The sequence below is a fragment of the Sorex fumeus genome, unplaced genomic scaffold (genome assembly GCF_029834395.1).
Source record: "Sorex fumeus unplaced genomic scaffold, SorFum_2.1 ptg000081l, whole genome shotgun sequence".
Lineage (NCBI taxonomy): Eukaryota > Metazoa > Chordata > Mammalia > Eulipotyphla > Soricidae > Sorex > Sorex fumeus.
The window spans coordinates 3,687,028-3,705,744 of record NW_026606138.1 but is presented as its reverse complement, the minus strand read 5'-3'; the positions used below and the strand labels follow the sequence as shown (position 1 = coordinate 3,705,744).

Here is an 18,717-nt window from a genome sequence, read left to right as displayed (position 1 = left end):
GGGTGCTGGGAATTGAACCCGGGTCGGCCGCGTGCAAGGCAACGCCCTACCCGCTGTGCTCTCTCTCCAGCCCCATCCCTCAGCTCTCTTGAAGCATCAAGAATTTGCCAGGAGATGAAGTTTCTCTCCGTGGGCATGCAAGGTCGTCTCTAAGTGGTTATTATCCCCATTCCACAATTTTATCTTTCATGAGCTATAGGTCAAGAAAGCTTTCCTTTTTTAGTAATTACAGAGCCAGTTTCTGAAACTTTACAGAAATAGGAGGTACTATTTTAGTTAAATTCAGTATACCTAGAAGACTGGAAGCAGAATTTATGTAGTAATTTACATAAGATTCAGTAAACATCAGCAATTGGGAATTTTCTCAAAGAACTCAGGGGAGAGGTGAGGCAAAAACTACAAACCATCCCTGGGGCAGGGTTTTAGAAAACAGGCAGAAGACCAAACTGAAAAAGAGACAGCTGACAATCCCTAGTCAATCAAATATACTAATCAAAAGGCGATTTTCTTTTACTTTGCAATTTTGTTTGAATACAAGCAGTTTTCTGACTTATTTTAACTTTCATCTAGAATAATTATTTTATTTATATTGAAAGACTTATGACAATTACTGACATCAGCAAGAGTGCAGAATGCCTTATTGTTTTACTAGTCATCTTATTTGAAGTAGGTATGGGAAGAAGGCCACTGGCCCTCTGAGAATCTACAGCTGACTCAGGCAGTTGAGACTTGTGAAAAGGGCAATCAATAAGGGAAATTATCAAGTGGACTTTGGTGTAAGACTAAGGCCAGATAGATCACTTTAGGCAAATTGCATAACCATTCTGGTGCTCAGTTTCCTTCTCTGTAAAATAGGTTTAGTATTAGTATCTGCAGGAATCCTTTTCTACAGATTTGCAAGTGTTTGGAGGTGAGAGGCAAACAATGAGCTCAATGAAGGTACTAAATATGCAAATAGAGAATGATATGCAAAGAGTTGGAGGCTCAAAGGTTGACATCAAGAAGGAAATGAGCTTGAGCAAGTTTGAAAGGTCAAGTAGAGTTTAAGCATCAGAGACAAAACCCAGACAGTGCAGAATGAGAGGGTTGTTTAAGTTCACTTCCAGTTGAGTAGTAGAGAATCATCACTGATGGAGACCACAACAACCTTCACCATCCACCATGATATCCTTCCATGGTTCTCTTCCAATTCCTTGAGATTCACAATGTTTTCTGAGTATCGTCTAAACTGCTACATAAATGAAGAACAAAGTGAAATTCCTTTGCTTCTACTCAGACTGCTGCCCAGAAGCCTAGGTAAAAATTCATGAACTTGGTGTATGCTTCCAAACACCTAGATATTAGGGATTATTACTAATGTGAGGTATGAAAATGATTTTGTGGTAATGTTAAGAAATAATATCCATCTTTCAAAGATCCATACAAAAATATTTATAAATAAAATTAAATGACCTGAGTTATAGCAAAATTATGAGGGTGGGTGAAAATGAAACAAATCCTCTATTGATAATTGTTGAAGGCAGGTGGTAAGTAGGTGGCACTGTACTGTAGTATTTGGTTTACTTTTTTATGTTTGAGTTTTTCCATATGAAAGAAAGATCAAAATTCATAAAGAATCTGTATGTGTACTCATCATGTTCATTTTAGTTGCACTTTATATGTTCGGGGCAAAAATTCATTTATAGTTATACACAAAAAATATAAAATGAACTTAATTTTTCCTACAATAAGAATGATATCAGTATAATCTGTTATCTTCAGTGGGATTCCAGCCAACTGATGTTTGGGAGTGGAGCACTGCACTGTAGCACTGTCCTCCCGTTGTTCTTCCATTTGTTCGAGCGGGCCCAGTAACGTCTCCATTGTGAGACTTGTTGTTACTGTGTTTGGCATATTGAATATGTCATGGGTAGCTTGCCAGGCTTTGCCATGTGGGCGAGATACTCTCGGAAGCTTGTCGGGCTGTCCAGAGGGGTGGAGGAATCAAGCCTGGCTTGGCCAGGCCAGCCGCGCACAAGGCAAACGCCTTACCGCTGTGCTATGGTAAAATAATTTTCTTTGCTTTTCTATCATTCTATCTGGACAAAGTAAGATTTCTTACTTGTTAATTTCTTACTTTGCTAATCTATGAATTCCATGCCCAGCAATAGAAGCCATACTAATAGAGAAAGCTAAGCACATAAAGGAAGATCAAATCGGAGAATCAGGTTGGTTTATCCTATACAGTAATTTAACTTCACCTTAGAATTTCTGAAACAATCAGACTTCAAGTAATTGATTTCTAAATACTAAATTTCCATCACTAAATGTTCAATATAATTGAAAATTAATATCGTTATCATTTCTTTACAATAAAGTACAATAATCATTATTTCACTGGGTGATAGACTAAGTTTCTGCAGGTTTATTTTTGTAATATAATCCTCTATAGGGGGCTGGAGCGATAACACAGAGGGTAGGGTGTTTGCCTTGCACCCAGCCGACCCGGGTTCGATTCCCAGCATCCCATATGGTCCCCCGAGCACCGCCAGGAGTAATTCCTGAGTGCATGAGCCAGGAATAACCCCCTGTGCATCGCCGGGTGTGACCCAAAAAGCAAAAAAAAAAAAAAGTCCTATATAAATGTTGACTTTAAAAATAGAATATCATATGGAAATTTGAAAGAACTCAAGAAAATACCCTTTCTGGAGAGGAATAAAAAGTAGTGGGACTGGAGTCAGTAAACCAGGGTTCATATTCTTGCTTTCAGATTTGTCAAAGTTATTGTTAATTCGTATTAATTTATGAATGTCAATTTCATCCCAACAAGAAACAATAGGAACATTACTACATATGTAGTATGTGATCAAAACCATTCTAGATTTTATGTAGGGATCGATTAAAATTGCAAAAGATCTTGTAAAGTTGGCACTATTTTTATTATGATTTCCATTTTATGGATTGGGTAAGAAGTCTGAAGAGATCTGCAACTACATGGCTAGTGATGAAGGCCAAAGGATTCCTAAGTCTGCTTAACTATTATGCTAACTCCACCTTCACAATTTTTCCTTCATGGAGTTGCCATGAGAATAAAATTGAACAATATTAAGTCAGTGTAATATGTATTTTGTACTCATTTGCTAAAGAAGGTGGAGGGAAGGATTTTTATATGATAAATGTATTATATATATATATTAGAGTATTGTTTTCTTCCTGGGAAGTATAATACATATTCCTAGACATAGATTTTGCTTTGTAGAAAAAGGAATGACACCAAAATTTTAACACCAGTGAATTATAGAAAAACTCTGTCAATAACTCGAGCTTCAGGATGCACCGATTAACTCTGATAATGGTTCACAATCTGCTACCCTAAGCTCCATTCCTCCTATAAGAATTACATGTGCTGTAGATGTCATAAGTATGCGTTTATAAAAAGTGCTGCAAGATTTTTTTAAATTGAATCACTGTAAGGTACACAGAAAGTTGTTCATGATCAGTTTCAGTCATACAATGTTACTACACCCATCCCTCCACCAGTGTACATTTCTCACAACCAATGTCCCCAGTTTCCCTCCGGCCACTCTCCCACCCCCACCCCCATCCTGCCTCTATGGCAGGCTCTCTCTCTCTCTCTCTCTCTCTCTCTCTCTCCTTTTGAGCATTATGGTTTGCAATACAGACACTGAGAGACCATCATATTTGGTCCTTTACCCACTTTTAGCATGCAGCTCCCACCCAGAGCAAAGTTGCAAGATATTTTTATGCAAATGACTTAACATACACAAAAAGTAATGGCCTGTGTGTAAATCTACATTATTGAATTAGGATGCTAAAAATTTTCATACACTGAAGCTATAATCCCTAATATTTTAGAATGTGACTATTTTAGAGATAGAATCTTTAAATGTTAAAAGAGATAGATAGGATCTTTAATTTATTTTATTTTATTTTATTTTTTTTAGCGTAGGCCCTAATGCAATATGACTAGTATCCTTTAAAGGAGACTGGGCCTCAGACACGCAGACCACATAGCAAAGATAGTCATCAGCAAGACAACCAGAGAGACCTTGAAACAACCCTGAGACATTGCCATCTTGGACTTTTAGACTTCAGAACTGTGAGAAATACATTTCTTTTGCTTAAGTCAGGCAATCTATGATATTTTCATATAGACATCTGAGCAAACAAATATAATAAAAACACTATGAAGTGAAAACAATAGTTGATAAGATGATTTAATAATTAAAACTCCTAATATTTTCCTTTAAAGACAAAGGAATTAGCCCCATTAAAGAAACTAAAATGTTTTCCTTTTGCTTTAGCTAAATGATATTTAACTGACTATTATTGTTAATAAATCTGAGACAGACTAGCAAATTCCACTAAGATATTCATTCTACAGGCAAAGTTTTCTACTACAGATCACTTTCCTGGTCTCTATTAGTTACCATAACTAACAGACCAAATTATTAGCATGTGTACATTTTCTTAAATACTAATTTCATTCATTTCTTTCTACTATTATTCCATCCATCTATCCATCTATTCATCCATCCATCCATCCATCCATCCATCCATCCATCCATCCATAGACCATTCATTCATCTAGTTACCCAGTAGGTCAATATCATATCCATTAAACATGCACTAAATTCTGAATGCCAGATAAGGCACTAAACACCTGAAATTTTAAATAAAAATTCTTGCTTTAACTGCACTATTCACAATAGCCAAAATCTGGAAAAAACCCAAGTGCCTGAGAACAGATGATTGGTTAAAAAAAAACTTTCGTACATCTACACAATGGAGTACTATGTAGCTGTTGGAAAAAATGAAGTCATGAAATTTACATACAAGTGATACTACATGGAAAGTATCATGCTAAGTGAAATGAGTCAGAAAGAGAGGGACAGACATAGAAAGACTGCATTCATCTGGGGAATATAAAGTAATGAAATAGGAGACTAACACCCAAGAATAGCGGAGATAAGTACCAGGAGGTTCACTCCATTGCTTGGAGGCCAGCCGCACGTGCTAGGGGAAAAGGCAGCTCAGATAGAGCAGGGAGCACCAAGTAAAGGGTGTTGGGAGGACCTCCCTGGATGGGAGATGCATGCTGAAAGTAAACTATAGACCGAACATGATTGCCACTCAATACCTCTTTTGAAAACCACAACACCCAAAAGGAGAGAGAGAACAAAAGGGAATACCCTGCCACAGAGGTGGGGTGGGATGGGGGATGGGGGGCATGGGAGGGATACTGGGATCATTGGTGGTGGAGAATGGGAACTGGTAGAGGGATGGGTGCTTGATCATTGTATAACTGAAACCCAAGCACAAAAACTTGTAAGTCCACAACTGTACCTCATGGTGCTTCACTACACTAATTAAAAAAAAGGGAAAAAATTCCTGCTTTAATATAAAAAATACCTAAATGTCCTCAGTGTGCATTCAGGGAAGGAAGTAAATGAGGCTGCCCCAATGAGCTCCAAGGAACTGGGACCTAAAAGGAGAGCCACAGCTCAACATTGATAAACCTAATATTTTAAGATAGGTCATATATGGGGCTGGAACAATAGCACAGCGGGTAGGGCGTTTGCCTTGCAGACGGCTGACCCGGATTCGATTCTTCCACCCCTCTCGGAGAGCCCAGCAAGCTACAGAATATCTTGCCCACACAGCAAAGCCTGGCAAGCTACCTGTGACATATTCGATATGCCAAAAACAATAACAACAAGTCGCACAATTTGTTGTGAGACATTACTGGTGCCTGCTTGAGCAAATCGATGAATAACGGAAGGACAGTGCTACAGTGCTACAGGCCATATATGTGAATTTTAATGTCAATATTTTCTGTTTAATGCTGGTAAAACATTAATCTGTATTTTTCACAAATAGTGTGATTCAAGTAAAACATATCTAGACAACTACACACCTTCAGCAGCTCCCTATGACAATTTTACAAAAATTCTGAGTCTTCAATGCCTAATACTATGATTATAAGGTTTTTAATGAATTTACAACTAAATAATTGGACTTTTAAATGATAGCCTTGATGCATCAGCCATGTAGTGACCAAGTAAATTTGAAACGTGTCAAATGTCTTCATAATCATGAAAACTTGGCACCCACAGGGCAGGGGAGGCTCTGACTCAGGAAAGGGCTTGGTAAAGTTCTGTTATCACCTTCATGGTGACCTTCTATTATTTCTGCACCAGACTATGAGGGTGGGGACCATGTTCCATTCATCATCTTATCAATCACTCCCTGGCATCATTCTCTGCAGTATCTGTGCCTGATGAAAGTTTGCTGAGCTAATTTGAATTTATGTTTTTTAAATTCTGGTTTAAAATTTATAGTGAACTAAAATAGTCCCCATTTAGATAGTTTTATCCTTAAGATCATGCCTACATGACACAGAAATAACTAGCTATTTTGAGCTTCTTATTGGGCAAAAACACAAATCATACTTGAAATGATGCAGAAATAATCTAAGCAGCAGGTGTCTCTTTAACCAAATCATGTTTTTCTTGCATTCTATTTTACTCTAGACCGAAAAGATAAGCCAAAAGGAATAGTAACTCATTTTGAGTGATTTTTGTTTGAAGTTATATCTCAGACTCAGTATGAATACAACTGTTTTAATAAAAGTAAAATATGATTTCTGAAGCTCATCCCCAAAGCTTAGCAATTTATATAGAGAAACATGAATACGTTCTTCTAACTCAAGGAAAATCAAATATATTCTTACATTCTTTAAGTACTAGTAATGAAAATTAACCAACAGCTTAAAAATCATTTCTGAGACTTAAAATTATCTTTTTTAAAAAAGGAGTTTACAATTATTTTTTAAATGTGAAAAAAGTATAAGAAAGGTGGTACAAATAAGCTTAAAAGTGACCATAGGGCTGGAGAGATAGTACAGCAGGTAGGGCGTTTGACTTGCACACAGCCAAATCAGGTTCAATTCCCAGCATCCCATATGGTCCCCTAAGCACCACCAGGAGTAGTTACTGAGAGCAAAACCAGGACTAACCCCTGTGCATCACTGGGTGTGACCCAAAAATCTAAAAAAAATGATCATAATACAACGTGCCTGCAAATTTCAATTTTCACATTTATTATGGGACTTAGCACCCTAAGATCTATAGTGTTAGGTATCATTGTAAAAAGTACCTCCTTAAGAAAATTGATGAAGTGGAGTTCATGCCCAATTTAATCAGGTAATCAGTGGCTGAATAAATAGCAGTACTCCTACATAATAATAATAATAATAATAATATAAGAAAATTTATGAAAACTTGAATGCTAACACATTGTGAAGTGCCCTCCAACTCAATGCAGCTAATTAAAAGCAAAAAATGTTTCTGGACATGAAATACCTGCAAGCATAATTAAAGTCAGAGGACATTCTAACTAGTAGCACACATACAAGATCAATTTCCATCATCATTTTTCCAAAAAGTCAAAACTCTGAAGGGAAAGCAATTTATTTATTTATTTACTTTTTCTTTTTGGGTCACACCTGGCGATGCTCAGGGGTCACTCCTGGCTCATGCACTCAGGAACTGCTCCTGGCGGTGCTCAGGGGACCATATGGGGTGCTGGGAATCGAACCTGTGTTGGTCATGTTGGCTGCGTGCAAGGCAAACGCCCTACCCACTGTGCTATCACTCCAGTCCCGGGAAAGCAATTTTTACAGATCATTCTGCCCCAGTCAACACAGACATCTTATCAAATGTAAGGAGCACTTCTAAGTTCCCTCTCAGACACCTCACAGCATTAGCAATTTGGCTGTTCACAAACTTATCTTCAGAGAGGAAGAAATCAACAATATTGTGATTTCATTGCGATTTCAACAACTGAAAGCCCAGCCACTTAAATTGCTGTCAAATGTTCTTATTACGTAGTTGGTTTCACTCTTTGCACCTGAAAAGCTAAGCAGATTCTTAAGAAGTGGCATTCCTTTTCAGTTTAAATTCCTGAAAATCTTAGAAATTAGCTAGAAGTTTTATCTGAAGTAAGAGAAATGAAGCAATTGGGCTTCCTTAAATTTTTTTGCTCTGGGAAAAAAAGCATAAGAATTAATTTGATTGACTTATTACAAGAAACTTGTTGCCTCTCCTGCTGTAACTTAGGAATGAAAGCTCCTCACCTCTTCAAGAACCTTAAAGTGACCTACGTTGGGGCTAATGAGTCAAACAATAGTGATGACAAGATATTTTGAAATTTGATTTCCAGATTTTTGTTGTGATTAAATCTGACCTTCTGGATGAAAGTGAGACTATGCTGAAGCCACAAATGAAGATAACGTCAAAGGAAGACTAATGAAGTCACAGTTGTCAGCAAATTCACCTGAGGACTGGCTCACTGAAATACACAACTTTGCCTTACGCTACTGATTGCAACTTGGTAAGAACCTGGACCTGAAGGACCAAATCAGCTAAGAACAAATCAGTTAACAGCTGAGAACACTGAGATAAGAAAGAAAATTCTTACCATGTACACATGGATGGGCTGGAGTGATAGCACAATGGGTAGGGCTTTTGCCTTGCACGTGGCCAACCTGGGTTCGATTCCTCCACCCCTCTCGGAGAGCCCAGAAAGCTACTGAGAGTATCTTGTCCCCACGGACAAAGCCTGGCAAGCTACCCGTGACATATTCGATAAGCCAAAAACAGTAACAACAAGTCTCACAATTTGTTGTGAGATGTTACTGGTGCCCACTCGAGCAAATCGATGAACAACGAGAGGACAGTGCTACAGTTCCAAACATGGAAATGCTTACCAAAAGTGCAAGGAAAATAATGGACTCAAGGAGTAGAATAACCAAAGGCAGTCTCTGAGTATCTGCCGCTTTAATTAGCCAAGTGATAAATAATAAGTTTCATATCCTCATTTCAAGGAAACTTCCCAATTTCCCCCCAATGAATGGCTCTATTATATGCCTGAAATTTTTATGTCCTGATTCCAAAAATAAAACTCTGTTCGGGAAAGGCATATGCCTAATCACTGCACTTCCATTATTTATTCTAAAAACATTTACTTAAAATTATTCCAGAGCTTGACAATTTAATGCCATGTTAGCTCAAACCACACCACTTTAACAAAGTTTCTCCACACCCCACTGTTTCTCTTTGCAGCAACCCCTCAACCAGGCGAGACTGCTGTTTTCAGCACTTAAGTCCCTGAACACCAGACAGACAAGGCTTCTGACAGATCCGAGATTAGAAATCTTTTTCTGTTTTTATTCTCTCTCTCTCTCTCTCTCTCTCTCTCTCTCTCTCTCTCTCTCTCTCTCCCTCTCTCCCTCTCCCCCCTCCCCTATCATCCACCTGCACCTGTCACCATACCTGTCTGCAGGACCACGGTTCTCTCTTCTCCATCCAGAGAAACAATCCTGAAATTATAGGTGGTTCCCGCTTGTAGATCCGTGGGGTTATATCCATAGGTATTGTTGTCAATCCTAACAGGGTGGGCCCACGTGGCCCCCGAGGTGTCACTGCTGTAGACGAGGCTAAAGTTACAGGATGAGCCCCAAGTCCTCCACTGAAGAAACGCGGACTGGTTGGAGACCCTGGACTCAGTCAGGGTGAAGTTACATCTCAGTGGCTCCCCCAGAACAGTCTGCAAAGGAACCAGAGACAACAGCTGAAGTGTGCGCGTGTGCACCGGCCAGGGTCAAGTTCACAGCCATCCTTGGTTCTCCCACCCCTGCCCCAGCCTCAGTGGCCCTTTGGCCCTGCAGATGGTGGGGAGGGAAATCTGCGGGGAGAAGCGGATAACATCCTCCTTCGCGGTAGTGTCCTACACGCGCGCGCTCACACACACACACACACACACACACACACACACACACACGGGGACCATGAAGACAGAAAGTCGCTTTATGCCTAGGGGGTTAGAATGAGCTGACAAGTGTGGCTGGAAGTTCAGGCAGACAGACAGACAGACAGACACAACACACACACACGACTATGAGGAACAGAAAGTCGCTTTATGCCTAGGGCGTTAGAATGAGCTGGCAAGTGTGGCTGGAAGCTCAGACAGACAGACAGACAGACAGGCGCGCGCGCGCGCGCGCACACACACACACACACACACACACACACACACACACACACACACCAACCAGGGCACCCATGAGAATAGAAAGTCTCTTTGTGCCTAGGGGGTTCCGATGAGTTGACAAGTGCAGCTGGGTGCGCAGAAGAGCATCCCCGAGGACGGGGATGAGAAACGCTCCTGGCTCCTTCTTCCCACGGCCGAGGAAGCAGCCCCGCGCCGCCTGGCTCTCCGGTAGCGGCCGGGAGCGGGGGGCGGCGGGCCGGCGGGCGCCACTCACCTGCAGCCAGCTCAGCGCGATCCAGCAGGCGGGCGCGGCTCCCCGGCTCCGCATCGCGCCGCCGCCAGCGTCCCCGCGGGGCGGCCCGGGCGCGGGCGGCCGGGGGGCACTTGTTGCGCGCGGCGCGTCCCGGGCGGCGGGCGAGGCGCGGGCGCGGCCGCGGCGGCCGCTGCTGCTGCTGCTGCTGCTGGTGCTGGAGCTGCCGCTGCTGCTTGTGCCGAGCCGGGCGCGCGGCGGACGCGGGAGGCGGCGGGGGCCGGCGGCGCGCCGCCCTTCCCACGCTGCCATCCTGACCCGCGCCGCCTCGCCCCGGGCCCCGGCCGCGGACTTCCGCAATCAAAAGGCAATTTCCTCGTCTCCCGGCCGAGGAACAATGCTCGGCCGAGGGAGGGAGCCCCGAGGAGCCCACGCCTGGGGCTGCCAAGGGGGCGCGGGGCGGGCCGCCTCCCGGCCTGGGGGGTCCCGTCGGGCTCGGCCCGCGCCGCCTGCCCCTCCCTCTCTTCCTCCACTTTCACTCCCCCCCACCCCCACTCCGAGAGCCTCAGTTTGGCCACGATAAGTACTTGCTCCCTCTCACTTGCCAGCGCCCCCCTCCCCCCGCCGTCGCCCCTTCTTCCCTCCACACCCAGCGTCCCCTCCCTCCCTATCTTCCTTCCTATCTTCCTCATCTGCTTTCTCCCAGGGCCGCTTTTCCCAGGGTTCAACTTGACCACTGCACATTTCCCTAGGTCGCCTCTAAGGCTTTTTCTGAACTCTTTTATTCGCGTTTTTGCCCTTCTCACCTCTCAGCATTCATTTGTGCCAAACGCGCACCCCTCTGCCGCCAGCCAGAGAAAAAGATCCCCCCAACCCACCCCCACCCCTCCCAGGGACTTGTCCTCTGTCGGTGTGACCTCGATTCCCCCTCCCGCCAACCCCCACAACTATTCACTCTCCTCTTTTCCTGGTGTATGGACCATCTCCTCCCAGAATCTTATGCAAATGGTGCTAACCAAGAACAAATCATCACCAGCCACCGTGCCAGCTCCAGTGTAACGGTTCCTTCGTTACCAGCTAGGAACCAGTACTGCCATCCCTGACTGTGCAAACGTTAGAAAAGTCCGATAAACTCGCTGATTGTGGAAAATACTCCTGAAGGCTCAGTTCTTGCACTTAGCTCAGTTTTTAACACTAACTTTCTGCCATTTACCAACGCCTCAGTACCTGGATGGTCATGTAATGGGTTGTCAAGGAGCTCCCACTAACAACAAAAACAAAATGTAACTCTGTCCACAGGTGTTAATATCAAAATATTGTCACAACGTATAATGTTCATTCTTCTTTGAATGCCAGTTCCTGAGAACGTCCAAAAGTGGTAAAATTCTACACTGTCATTTTGTTATAGCAAAATGTTTATTAAAGGGTGGCATAGTTCCTATATTTCCAAACAGAAAGACAAAGTTATATCAGTGGTGATTATATTGACTATCTGCTTTGGGAAGAAAACCCATGGGGAAAGGGGAGTGACAATTTTTTCAATTATCTTTTAGAAAAAATATAGTTTGAAGCTTTTAATTAAAAAAAAAAGGAACTTCTCCCACTATAGAGAAGCTATGGACATCTAATCCGCAACCAGACAAGACATTTCATTTTTTTTTCTTATCAAACACTCAAAGAAGGACAAACTTCAAACCTCTGTGTCTTGCTGGAAAACTAGATCTCTTTTGCTCTTCCCAGCTTACTTACTAAAGAGCTTCTACCTTCTGGATTCTGCCCTCAAGTCTAATGACTTTTCAAAACAGCTTTTCCCTTTAGTTAAGACAAGTTTGCAGGTGGCTTCTGCTACCATAGGACCCTTTTATTCAGTTTTATTCCTTTTCATCATTGACTTTTGTTATGGCAGTTTTTGACGTACGCCATTATCTCAAGAATGAGGTCCATTATCACAAGAGTGAGGTGATATCTCATTTTGGTCTTACTCTGCATTTCTTTATGATTGGCAATGAGCATTTGGAAATAGCAATTAGGAAAAGGAGTGATTTTAACTCACTATTGTCAACTCTTTGTGTAAAAGACTGGAACAGTACTGTAAAAATTTCCCAGAACTTTTATGAGTAATAAATAAGATAACACATGTTAAGCACTTTTTGCAAACTCAAATGTGCTGCCCAAGTGTCAACTTACTTTGTAATAGATTGCATAGTCACATTTTTGTCTTTTGTATTAATCACACACATAGGTCATGCTTTCCTAACTTCCCAGCCCATTATTTTATTTGTAGTTCTCATTGCAGTTTATAAACTTCTCTCATAAATTTCCCCTCAGATTTGATTTCTTCCCACTCAAGTATAGGTAAAGGTAAAGGTAAAGGCCCTCCTGTTGATCCTCGATTTGCTCGAGCGGGCCCAGTAACGTCTCCATTGGAGACTTTGTTGTTACTGTGTCTGGCATATCGAATACTCTCGGTAGCTTGCCGGGCTCTCCGAGAGGGGCGGAGGAATCGAACTCGGGTCGGCCATGTTGGCCGCTTGTAAGGCGAACGCCCTACCCGCTGTGCTATCGCTCCAGCCCCTCAAGTATAACTATATACATATATATATAAGTATATACATATATATAAGTATATATGTATATACTTATATATATGCTTATACTTACTTATATACTTATATACTTACTTATATACTTACTTACTTATATACTTATATACTTACTTACTTACTTACTTATATACTTATATACTTACTTATATCTTATATACTTATACTTATATACTTATACTTATATATAAGTATATATTTATATATATAAGTATATACTCAAGTATAACAAATACCAAATACCCTTCTACTCTTGGTTTAAATTTTTTTGCATCATTTATTTGATAATCAATCAATCAATCAATCAAGTTCTGTCTTATGTAAGGCTGAAGAAATCCTACAGCAGTGTAAGGTTCTTGCTTTGCAGAGGGCAGACCCAGGTTTAATCCTCTGCACTGTACATGGTCCCTTGAGCACTTCTAGAAATGACCCCTGAGCAGAGAGCCAGGAATAAGCCCTGAGCACCACTGGGTATGGAACAACCCATTTCCCACCAAATCAACAAGTTCTTCCTTGTGATTGCCCTTCTCCTTTGTCTTTTTTAAATAAAAATACTCCTCACCTATTGCCCTCCTTCTACTTTATTTCCTTCCCCCCACCTTCTTCTCAAATTGCTTCCTTTATTAAGTCCACTGCTATGATTTTTGTCTCATGTATTCTCATACATATAACCTTACATGCATGAAGATGAAATTGCATAAAACTTGTGTTTTTTTCCTTTGACTTATTTTGATTTATATAATCTCTCTGCATTCGATCTACTTGGTTGTGAATGGCAAAATTTCATTTTTTAATAGGTGAACACTATTGCATTATATAAATATATCACATCTTTTCCCAATCATCTATTGATTAGCGCTTAGGTTCCTTCCATACTTTAGCTATTGAAACATCCTTTAATAGACAATGGATAAATACAAATTTCTGTGGTAAGTGTATTTATCAAACAGACACCCAAAGAAGAATTGCTGAATCATATATTATGAGCAAGGAGGGATTTTTTTTGTTTGTTTTTTTGGGGGGAGGGTCTTACCCAGCAATGCTCAGGGGTTACTCCTGGCTCTGCACTCAGGCATCACTCCTGGTGGTGCTTGGGAACCATATGGGATGCCCCTGCTCAAATCTAGGTCAGCTATGTGTAAGGCAAACAAACACCCTACCCACTATACTATCACTCCAGCCCCAAGGAGGAAAATTTTAAATGCAGACTTTCCTAATTATATTTTGCTTTAAAAAAAACACATATTAGTGGGAGAAATTAGAGAGAACTGTATAGGATTTAAAGCAGGAGGGGAGTGGGAAAAGTGGCCAGATACAATCTTTCCTATGAGGCATTTATTTGAAGCTACCGCACAAAGTATAAATAAATCAATTCAAATTTCCTTTGTTCTCAACTTTGTTTGGAATTCCTCAGCTTCTTTGAAACCTATTTATCCTGCATAATGACACTGCATTTACTTTAGAAGTTACTGCCTTCCAGGAATTTGGAATCAGCCACTTTGTAAGTTCAGGGACCAACCTCTTCCCTTTGCCACCAGGAAACCTTTCCCAGAGTCGGGGGTGAGGAGACTTAACTAGACACATGTGGACAGAGAGCTGCCTTTCAAACACATTATCATAGAAACTGATGATTATTATCGTTTACTTAACCATCAAGCGTTAATTTGGAACTTGTCTTATTATGAACCTAGAGGTTGAATGATAGAAATTGGTTTTCACAGGTTTGAACCACACTTTTAGGTGAATTATAACTTTTCCTCAGGGTTTGGTCTGGGTGTGAAGACAACTGGTAAAAGGAGGGAAGAGTGAGTGGACTGGCAGAGTAACCTGATTAGTCCACCTTCTCCTCATGATTTAAAAAGGCTTTTATGTCCTGTACTTTAAGGATCCCTCATTTGCCTGGGTCTAATCACTAATTTACTCATTTTTCAGCAAATATTGCCAAGCGTCTGCTGCATTCCAAACTCTGACTTAGGAACTGAAGGCACTCCTATGGATCTCTTTTTCTTGTTATTTGTATTTTTTTTTTTTTTTTTGCATTTTGCGTCACACCTAGCAATGCACAGGGGTTACTCCTAACTTTGCACTCAGAAATTACTCCTGGCGGTGCTCAGGGGACCACATGGGATGCTGGGAATCGAACCCGAGTCAGCCACGTGCAAGGCAAAGGCCCTACCCGCTGTGCTATCACTCCAGCCTGGATTTCTTTTTCTTGTCCCAGAACTTTTGCATGGTATAGTTTTTTTTTATTGACCCAAGATTTTGTGACTGTCTTTCTTGCTCTCAAACTTCTGGTCTCAGGTTAAACATACACTAATAGGACAAGATTTCTTCTAAGTTCTAGAGATAAATGTCTTTTTTATTTTTCTTTATCTCGGTAAACCATCTGTTTAATTCAGAGCATTAATGACAGTTGGAATCTGGCTTATATAGCTGTATATTGTCTGCCTTCCCGCAGTGCTGAGAAACTTCTTAGGAAGAAACTTTGACTACCTTAAAGCTTGGCCTAGAGTTGAGTTTCAACAAATATGTATTGAATTAATGAATGAAGGAATCTTTATAGCTGCTCATTAATATTAAGAGATGAATCAATACTCTAAACTATCAAAACAGGAAAGAGGAGGAAAGGAGACGAGAAGGAAGAAAAAGAGGAGCAATGAACCACAAAGGAAGATGAGAAGATGAATTTTGAAAAGAAAGGAGAAGTAGAAAAAAAGAATAGGAGGGGAAGACCAGGAGAGCTGGTTCTTTGTAGGACACCTCCCACAGTGAGGGGTGGGGTGGGAGGCTAGGAAAAAGGAACGGACCACTAAGACAAAGATAGGGGAAGTGGCCAATTTGGATGAGAACTGGGTGCTGAAAGGAGGCAAAGTGATATGCATGATATCCTTTCTGTAACAGAATTGCAAACCACACCGCCTTTAAGGAAAAAGGGAAAAGTGCCTACCATAAAGACAGGTTGGGCGGGGTGGGTGGGGTGGGGAGGTGGGAGGTGGAGACAGGAGGGAACCGGAGCATTGGTCTAGGGAAAGGAACACTAGTGAAGGGCTGGCGCTAGGTCATCATATGCCTGACACTCAGTCATGAATAATGTAACTTGGTAATTCGTGATTCAATAAATTAAAACTGTAGCACAGTAGCACTGTCCTCCGGTAGTTCATCGATTTGCTCAAGCGGGCACCAGTCACGTCTCTGGTGAGACTTGTTGTGACTGTTTGGCATCTCAGAGACGCCATGGAAAGCTTGCCAGGCTCTGCCATGCCGGCGGGACGCTCTCGAAAGGTTGTCGGGCTCTCCGAGAGGGGCAGAGGAATCGAACCCGGGTCGGCCGCGTGCCTCCCTGCCTTCTTTCCTTCCTTGCATACTTCCTCTCTCCCTCTCTCTCCCCCTTTCCTCCCTTTCTTTCTTTCTCTTCCTTCTTTCTTTCCCTTCCTTCTTCCTTCCTTGCATACTTCCTCCCTCCCTCCTCCCCTTTTTTCTTTCTCGCTTTCTCTCTCTCTCTCTCTCTCTTTCTTCCTTCCTTCCTTCCTTCCTTCCTTCCTTCCTTCCTTTCTTTCTTTCTTTCTTTCTTTCTTTCTCTCTCTCTCTTTTTCTTTCCTTTATTTCCATACCTTGTTATGCTCAGGGTTACTACAGGCTCTGTGCTCAGAATTGTGGGTGTTTTGGCCAGTAACATTTTAAGTATTTGATAGGGGTGTGTTGGGAAGGGGCGGTTGGGCTATATCCAGAGGTATTCAGGGGTTATTTCTGACTCAGGACTCAGGATTGACCCCTGGTGTTTCTTGGGGGATCATAAGTGTTGCATGGTCAAATCAGGGTCAGCTGCATGCAAGGCAAGACCTTGCCTACTGTACTATCTCTCTGGCAATAAAAGGATTTAGAAAACAACATGTCTTTCTAAATTTCTACTTGATTTAGCTCCATAGTATTAGAGTCAAAATGATTTTTTATCAGCAGAAACTAGCATGCTTCTAAAAAAGGTGTGCATTCAAATTTAAGGTAAGAGAGTTTTGATTAAGCAGATTAAGAAAAACATTATGCCCATCTTCTTTTAGGCTTAGAGATACTATTTGGGATACTTGTATTTCAAGAAATCTTGCCAGTTTCCTAGGTTATAACCTTCGTGGGTCATAACTCTTGAGAAAAATGAAAATAAGAAGGGCATTTGGACTGTGGCTGCGAAGATTAAATGAGTAGGTTTGTATTATAAGTATGGTGCAATTCCTGGCTGAAGGGCTTTGGTAAGTAATCGCTACAATAAATATTAATGAAAGCAATACTATGTGAATAACAATAAGTTGTGGGTGCTGAGCTTCCACTAATTACAGAAAAAGATCAAGTTCATGGGTTAAGAACATCTTTCTGAGAACATCCAAGTGGCAATAAATTGTCATTACTTTCAGTCTTGTACCCGAGTGAAATTCTTCAGTCAACCAGCACAAATGACTTTGAACAGCAGCTCAGGCCAAGACTTTTTTAAGTCCTGGCAGGGAGGGGTGGGCGCACTGGATGTGCCTCTAACAGCAGACTCCTCCATCTCCCTGAACACATCTCTCTGGCTTCCTGGAATTTGTTCCCCCCCCCCCCCACACACACACTAATTTCTCACTCTTTACTGCTCCCCCCCAGGTTTTTTTTCTGCCCCAGTCTGGAGGAAATGCATTTTGCAGGGTTTTGACCGGAGAGACACATGACTTAAAACCAAACACAACCGGAAACCAATCACTCTTTCAAACTCAGGTACTCTATGCATCTTCCTTTCTCCCTTTCAGTTCCTCGTTTCCAGAGTCTGTGCACATCGCCCCCGAGTCCTGGCTCATGCTTCCAGTGGGGCACTGGCAATGTCTTACTCATTTTGGTTTCTAGGCCATGACTTTCAGCATTAGGAGAGTAGATAAAGAAAACGTGCCGAACAATGGCCTTAAACCAAAAAAACTATGTGACAACAAAGCAAAGTTAGTCCCACTTCATCTCCTTTAGAAGGCCATGGATGAAGGGCAAGTACTTTATCAGAGTATGAAGGAAGTGCCTCACTGGTGCTCACAAGCAGTCTTTTATGGTATCTGAGGTGTGACCTTAACATTATTTACAATTTTTGGAATAACAGATTATGTTGAAAAAAAAACATGAGGTTTTACATGTAAAATAATCTAGAGTTTTGACAAAATATGGAGACTTGTTGGGTCCATATTCTGCTGCCTCTTCCTCAGTTCCCTCCACTCACTCTTCTCTGCAGGGTGAGGCACAGACAAGCATCAGAGTCCTCTGAAGTTTGGGGCTGGCAGAGAAATAAGTGGGTGATCAAAGGGTCTTATCACGTTTTGGAAAAAAAATAGTGTAATGATTAAACACATCAGTTACATGATAAATATCATGATTTTAAAAAGTGGAATGATGAAACCATCGGCTGAGTTATAATCATTTTGAAGGAAGGAAACTTATCTCATTTTCTCCTCCCACTCACCCAGGTTGTGTATACTCATTGACTATTTATATATTGACAGAGTGCCCCACACAGTAATTAATCATGCACCATTAAACACTGATGTGGCTAAGTATTTATAAAGCTGAAATAAAGCATATTCTTCAGCCACTGGAACTCTAGCATTAAAGAATCCATAATTACCCAGCATCTAAGCCTTAGCAAAACACTTCCAAGAAGCTTTTGCACCAAAGAGATAAACAGACCTAACTCCATGGCAGAATCAATCCTTGAAAAATGAGGAGGTGACCTAACTCAGTTCAACCTCCCGATCCCGTATGGTCTCTAGAGCCTGCCAGGAGTGATATCTGAGTGCAGAGCCAGGAGTA

At 41.5% G+C, this 18,717-nt stretch overlaps 1 protein-coding gene across 1 annotated transcript in view; it reads right to left on the bottom strand.

Moving 5' to 3' along the window:
- PTPRB (protein tyrosine phosphatase receptor type B) overlaps window positions 1–18,717 on the bottom strand; it is a 124,155-nt gene that overhangs the window by 84,766 nt on the left and 20,672 nt on the right. Inside the window, exon 4 of the mRNA XM_056130741.1 lies at window positions 9,336–9,609. Coding sequence (XP_055986716.1) covers window positions 9,336–9,609 — 274 coding nt within the window. The remainder of the gene's footprint in view (window positions 1–9,335; window positions 9,610–18,717) is intronic.